The sequence below is a fragment of the Pezoporus occidentalis genome, unplaced genomic scaffold (genome assembly GCF_034315485.1).
Source record: "Pezoporus occidentalis ecotype Australia unplaced genomic scaffold, CSIRO_AGI_Poc_V1 ctg135, whole genome shotgun sequence".
Classification (NCBI taxonomy): Eukaryota; Metazoa; Chordata; class Aves; order Psittaciformes; family Psittacidae; genus Pezoporus; species Pezoporus occidentalis.
Window position 1 is genome coordinate 3,198,968 of NW_026913157.1, and position 6,941 is coordinate 3,205,908.

Here is a 6,941-nt window from a genome sequence, read left to right on the forward strand (position 1 = left end):
CACTGCCAGGGACAGTGACTCCACCACTGCCCTGGGCAGCCTGTTCCAATGCCTGACCACCGTTTTGGTTAGAAAATGTTTCCTAATACTCACCTAAACCTCCCCTGATGCAGCTTTTTTTCCTTTTCTTCTATCACTTGATACCTGGGAGAAGAGACCAGCCACCTCCTGGCTCCAGCCTCCTGTCGGGTAGCTGTAGAGAGCAGTAAGGTCCGCCCTGAGCCTTCTCTTCTCCAGACTAAACGAGACGGTCCCCGACCCTGCCTGAGAAGGGACCTACAAACTCCCGGCAGCAGCAGCGCCGACGGGACCACGATCTCATTCCCCCCGCGGCCCGAAGCCGGCAGAGCAGCACCCCACGCCCATCGCCCCCACCACCACCTACCACTCAGGCCGCCTTCCCGCAACCGTCACCTGCCCGGCATGCACCGCGCGGCGGGGAGGGAGCAGCGGCTCCCCTCCCACCACTTCCCGCCGAGCGCCATGGAGGGTCCCGCGGTGCTGCGCGTCAAGCGGAAACGCAGCGGGACGGAGCCGGCCGAGGCGCTGCTCCTCGCCTGCAAGCGGCTGCGCACGGAGGACGGCGGCGGTGCCCAGGCAGTAGAGAGGAACCTTTTCAAACTGGTGGCGACCGTGGCCTCTAAGGTACAGAGGCCCTGCCGCCGGGGCCGATGTAGGCCATGTCCGCGTCTCAGGCGGCCGGGGGTGGCTTGGTCCAACCGGGGAGTTTCGTTGTGCTCTTGAAGGGGGCCTTTGAGCTGGGCAAGCTCAGGATCCTTTGTGCGGGATCTCCGAAGTTCTGGCTAGTAGCCTGGGCAGCAGCATCCCAGTGTCCTGTCCTGATAAACCGGCGGCCTCTATTCCCTGCCGCCGGACCCACCGTACCTGCCTGCGAAGCGGGCTGTTTACTGGGTATTTCTGGGTAAATAAAGCGCAGAGTGGCCACCATGAAAAGCTCGGTTCAGCCCTGGCTCTTATACTTACGAACTGTTCTTCACATACAGACCACAGAGTACTCAGTAAATTGAGCCTAAATTTCTGCTGTTCGGGGTTCTGAAGCTAAACCCTACAGGGCTTAAAACTTGCACCCACTGTATGGCTTTTTATCTTGAAACTGGTCTTTCTTGGGAACAGGTCTTCATAGGACCATCACAGACTGGACAACACCAGTCTTCCAAAGGCATGTGATTTTGTTTGGAAGGCTGTCCTGTACCACAAAATGCATTCTTTAAAAATCAAATTGTAGCAGTTTTACAATTTATAGATACCTTATGTGTTTTCCCCTCATATTGAGAGAATATTGCATCACAGAGTTGTTTGGGTTGAAAAGGGCCTCAAAACTCATCCAGTACCAACCCCCTGCCACGGGCAGGAACACCTTCCACTAGACCAGGTTGCTCCAAGCCCTGTCCAGCCTGGCCTTGAGCACTGCCAGGGATGGGGCAGCCACAGCTTCTCTGGGCAACCTGTGCCAGTGTCTCATAATTCTCACAGTAGAGAGTTTCAAGAATTATGGTAGTTGTGTTGCTTAAAGCAGTAAGTAGAAGAGGTTACCTGAATGTTGTTAGAAACACTGGCACTGCAGCGCTCAAATAGGAAGCACTGGTAATAGTTATTAATCACCTTCACAACTTAAAACCCTTATGTGTTGATGGTATCATTATATTCCTCCTCCGTTTTGCTTCTCTACTCAGAATGAACCAGTTCATAAATACGTTCAGGAAGTGATCGCTCAAGACAAAGCAGCTCAAAGCCTGCGACCCTCTTTAGGAAGCACTCAGCGAATCCTTAAGGAACTCCGTTCTTCCAAGCAAAAGATAAGGAAGGAAAACCGTTACCATGTAATAGCCAACAATCGACCTAACTGTAGTCAAAATGTTGAACCTGTCGTAAATGGTGAGGCATCAACTGATGGTGACAGATCAGACTCTGAAGCGAGGGAAGATACTTCACCAAAGGAGAGCAGTGCTGTTGAGAGTTTGGACTGCTGTGGGCAATTCCAGTTGTTTGATATTGTACAAGAAGAGGAGGTGGTGGGAGACTCCAGCATAACTGCTGCAAACCTGCAGGTCAGCAAATGGAACTTAATGTACTTGAGGTGCTTTGATATCACTGTTGACTGGTACATGTGGGCAGACTGACTGCTGTGGAAGGTTTTTTACTTTGTAAGTATTCCGAAGTTTACTGGGAGCTTGAACTAGGTATTTGCAACTTGGAATATTGTACAGGGAGGAACTGTCACGAGGATCCTTAAGTGCGCTAATGCTGAGACAGAGAGCCATGTGAAATTGCTACAGGAAGGGCTTGTACTACCCTGTTTTTTCTGTACCCTATTCTGATGTATAAACTCTCAGATCCATCTATTGGGTGGATTTCTGAGTTTTTTTAATTAACTTCTCTACCGAGAGAACCAAAAAAATCTAATTCAGTGTCACCTACGCAAATGATTAGGAATGTCACTTGTAGGCAAGAGTCACTCCAGGAAAAGACATTTTTGAGCCTCCCCTTCTTATAATTTCAATATAAGGTTTTATCATACAGTTTTATTTTAGAATTCTAGGTGTTTGACACTTACTTGAGCTGCTACATCCTGTTTTATTGGTATAAGTATTTTTTCAGTTGGCAGAATATCTGCTTAATACCTAGCATAGCTTTAAGTATGAAGAAGCTCTGCGTTCTGTGTAGGGTTGCCCTGTATACAGTGTTAAGATTTTATATGTAAAAAGTCAGAGGGCTGTCTATGCTTTCTCTAATGCCTTCACTATATGTAAGTACACATGAATGCTTTATTTATGCAGCTGTGAGAGCACCAAGGAAAACTTAAATGGTTGATGTTAAAAAAGATAACCTAGGTGAGGAAGAACGTAACCAGCTGTCACCCTTCAGCATTTCTGATAGGTTATTTCAGGGCTTTGCCATCAGTCTTTAATACAAACTCTCACTTTCCATTAAGCAGGTAGTTCAAGCAGACATTCGAGATATTAGCTAATTGCTGTCAATCATTATGCTGATTAGAAAAACAGAAATGAAACTGAGGTAGCATCAGAATTTTTCTTATACTCCTTTAGAGCTAGCAGTAGGTGTTGAAAGCATGAAGCAAGCTTTGTTTCCATATTTAGAAGTTAATGAAAGGTTGGTCTGTAGCTGTTCCTCAGAATTATGTAAGTAGTTCACAGGACAAGACTGTGGATTGAACAAAATATTCTGAAAAGCTCTAGCAGATTAAAAGCAAAAACCTGACCACGTAGACCTTCAAGTGCGGGTCACTAAAGCAGGTACATCGCAAATAATTTATTAGGAAGGAGAAAGCATGAAGAAATGTCTTCTCTTGGTAATACTGAAGTGAGGAAATAGAAGAAATAAAAAACTTAACCCGTAGGGCTGGGCAGCTTTTTCCTGTTACCACATTTTCATTGTCTCTCCTCCACACTTTGTACACTGTAATCTGTTTGCATATTATCCATGCTGCTGAATGCACATCTTTCCTGCAGTGTTCCAAGTGTAATGTTGTACAAAGCACAGGCTGGCTGAAGACTTGCCTTTTCAACCAACATGTCATTAGAAACAGATGAACAATTCTGTGGGATTAGTTGTATCCCTTTCAGTAGTTTCTAAAGATTTGTCCCAAAAGTTTTCTGCTATTACCTGAAATAAGGCATGGCTGCACAGTACTACAGTAATTGGAATTTTTTTTTTTGCGTTTATATTTTAGCTTGCTAATGTTCTAAGTATCAGCATTACAACGGGGAAGTGTCTTGGTCTAAGATTTCAGACTGTCAGCTAGCTGTTTGTTGGCTACTGTCTACAATGAAAACTGTTGGTTGTAACTAAAACTTTGTGTGGCTTCAGTGGAAATAGCCATTTTTTATTTTTTCTCAGCAGAAGACTGATCCAGATGTGATCCTCTGCAATGCAGTAGAGATGATCCGTGAGCGTTTGAATGTTTCTGAAGATAGTAAAAAGGAACACGAGAAAGAAGATGAGTATGTTTATGACATCTACTATATGGAATCATCAGCCCCTGGCTGGATCCAAAATATTCTTTCTGTACAGCCCTACAGAGAAGAATATGAACTGGTAAGGTCTTGGGAAAACAGCTTTCTTAAATATAAAGCTCACAAATAAATATTCTTAACATCCTATCATTGGAAGTTGCCATACCAAGAAAGATGCTTTGAGATACTACACATATGCTCAGGGACTTATGTGTTGGGCTTTTTCCAGCTGCCAGTTCTGTGTTCCTACAGGTTACTGCTGATTCCAGGAAATTACGTTATGACAATGAAAACTAAAGGGATATAGCTCATGGACTCGTAAGAATGTGTCTGGCTTCAAATTGCCAAATTTTGGCACACAGATGAAAACTTCAGTAATACATGTCTTATTTGTGATTAAGAGGCAGTGATTAAAATGTAGCTGTAAATATGGTTATGTGAAAAAAGGAGCAAAGGGAGACACGCTTTTTTCCAGTATTTGAGAACTTGACTTTAATCTCAATATGAGATACTTTCTTGTAATAAAATTGTCCCTTCAGTTGCTGTGGAGTTAGGAAGTTTAATGTAAGCTTTAGTCTTCCATAGTAGATACTGTGATCAATAGATTAGCAGGTTGGGAACCTGAATATACTTTCTTTTCCTTGATGTATTACACTGCTGCTGATGTGAGTAGGATTACTTTAGACGTTAACATTAGCATTTAAATGCTGAAGTAAACGCATCACTTAACTGTTTTTTCACCTAAAGCAGATTGCTGTATTATGACAACACAAATGTTGTCACATACTGACAACACAAATGCTTCTGCAGTGCCCTGTGTGCAACTGCAGAATTACTTACGCATGCAGCAGATGAGTATCTCTTGGCTTTTTTATTATCTGCACAGGGTGGTATAGGTGAATGAAAACCACCATAATGCTAAGTGTATTTATAGTGAATGTTTATCTGTTGTGTTGACATGCAGGTAAATGATGATCATGTTCTAGAGGAAACAGATGAAGATGATGAAAATGACGAAAATAACTGGCGTAATGACTATCCCGATGAAGATGAATTCTTACCTGAGGAAGATAGTGATGGAGAAAAAGGTGTGCCTGTCATAAACACTTGTTTGCTTTCATACTGTGCATGTGTAAATCTCATCCTTTTTAGATGCCATCTCTAAAAAAGCAAATAAGTAAGCACTGCTGGGGTAGTATTCTCCTCTTGTAATGGGTTAAATCTGCCTAGAGAAGGATAATCTGTCTTGCAACTACATGAGCTCCTAATGTTTTTGCAAAGTCAAAATTGAGAACTTCACTTTGCAGGCTGCTGCTATGGCAAAGGATTGCTTATTTTGAAATAAATCAATGACTTGTTTCCCCATGCTTGAGACAGTGCCTCTGCTTTCTTAACTCCCTTTCCAGTACACGCCACACACAGTTCAAACCTCAATACAGAAGTTGCTCAGACTTTGTTAATTACTGAAGAAGCTTAAAATAGTCTGATTAACCTATCTAAAAGTTGATGCTTTTTTTTTTTTTTTAAGAGTCTGAAGACAGCGTCAGTGATGAGGACCAGTGCTACAGGAGAAGAACATGGAACAAATACCGACAAGAGGTTCTACAGGAATTTGGATACGAAGAGATCCAGGATTTGGAGTCTGACTAACAGCCCTTTTTCTGAAGATTAAATGCACACTGAAGATTAAATTCTACGTTTGCAACATAACTGAAAATCCAGACAGCTGCTGATAACTATTTTAAAGAATGCTGAACTCAACTTAGGAAGGAATAAAAGAAAAAAAAAAAATAAGCAACAAAACAAACCCTGGAACACCCTTTTCCATAAAAGTTGTGTTCACTGGGACAGCAGGAAACCAGTCTTCACATGTATGAGCTGTCTGACCTTCAGAAGCTGTTGGTGACTAGCAGGTTTACCCTCGCACTTACTGACTAGGCTTGAGATTAGATACAAGACTGGGACTCCAGCAAAAGGTAAAACTTTTTACCATCTGAGCAGCCAGCTTCAGCTGGTAGCTACTAAACAGATGAGTTTATGTCCACTTGACATATTCAAAAACAAAACAGAGTTTTGTTCGAAGCAAAAGATACTGTATACTTTAAAATATTTTTCTGCCCATTCTGTGACGCTGTGGTTCTGAAGGAACATTTTTGTTTTTTTAAAGCATCCACATAAAGTATGGAGGTACTGTTGGGAGCAGCCCTTCTGGTCATGACTAATGTGCCAGGTTTCACATGAAGACCAACATGTCTTCCATGGCAGCAAGTGAAAGTCCTGGAAAAGGGTGCTCTGTCCTAGTACATTCTACTGTTCACAAGTTGCTTCCCTCACAAGTATTTGCGCATATGAAATGCCTTGACCTGTCCATTTATTGCTGATCTCTCTCCAGTAATTTTGCCATTGGAGTAGAACAATATATGTGCACTTAAATAAACAATTTTTGACTAAGTTTTCTTTACTTGTTTAAAGATCATAGAAGCTGATACAGCTGAAGCCATGTCAGTATTTTACTTTACATTCATAGATCTTTAAATTAATCTTACCTGTTTGGGCATACTAACTATTTCAGCACTCTCCCACCTGAGTCTGTAAAAAATAGCTAATAGGATGTTAGATCAACACCATTCACAACCTGTAGGCTGCAGCAGAGACTTTAGGTAAATTAGGTTTGACTGGTGATGTCAAGGTAGTGGAGGCAAAATTTTTTTTCCTTGGTTTTAATACTGCTGTTAACCTGTGCCACAGCCCTAAGCCTGTTAAAGCTATTCTTGCTTACTGGACAGATGTCTTAACATACTGAATTTATTCTAATCATATGGAAGATTAAAAGCTATATTATAATAACTAAATGCTAATTTTCATCAAATACCAAAAGATCCTACATGTTTACATGCCAAGCGGGCACAAAATTCCCCAGCTAGAATTTTCACTTCTCTTATATCC

The 6,941-nt window shown here is 42.3% G+C and overlaps 1 protein-coding gene across 3 annotated transcripts; it reads left to right on the top strand.

Annotated features, from left to right (window-relative positions):
• The first annotated feature begins 437 nt into the window (after window positions 1-437).
• On the top strand, window positions 438-5,761 carry SLC7A6OS (solute carrier family 7 member 6 opposite strand). 3 transcript variants are annotated; one of them, XM_062609160.1, is made up of 5 exons: window positions 438-645; window positions 1,695-2,069; window positions 3,859-4,077; window positions 4,960-5,083; window positions 5,524-5,761. In XM_062609160.1, the coding sequence occupies exons 1-5, from the start codon at window positions 484-486 to the stop codon at window positions 5,643-5,645; spliced, it is 1,002 nt and encodes a 333-aa protein (XP_062465144.1). In that variant the 5' UTR covers window positions 438-483; the 3' UTR covers window positions 5,646-5,761. The 3 variants fall into 3 exon arrangements, with proteins under 3 accessions (XP_062465144.1, XP_062465146.1, XP_062465147.1); XM_062609162.1 differs by having other exon boundaries at window positions 3,880-4,077; XM_062609163.1 differs by having other exon boundaries at window positions 3,883-4,077.
• Window positions 5,762-6,941: the final 1,180 nt, after the last annotated feature.

Coding starts and splice junctions, on each gene's coding strand:
- SLC7A6OS (XM_062609160.1), top strand. CDS start 484: ATGGAGGGTCCCGCGGTGCTGCGCGTCAAGCGGAAACGCAGCGGGACG. Junction 4,078..4,959: donor ACAGAGAAGAATATGAACTG/GTAAGGTCTTGG, acceptor GTTGACATGCAG/GTAAATGATGATCATGTTCT. Junction 5,084..5,523: donor AGATAGTGATGGAGAAAAAG/GTGTGCCTGTCA, acceptor TTTTTTTTTAAG/AGTCTGAAGACAGCGTCAGT.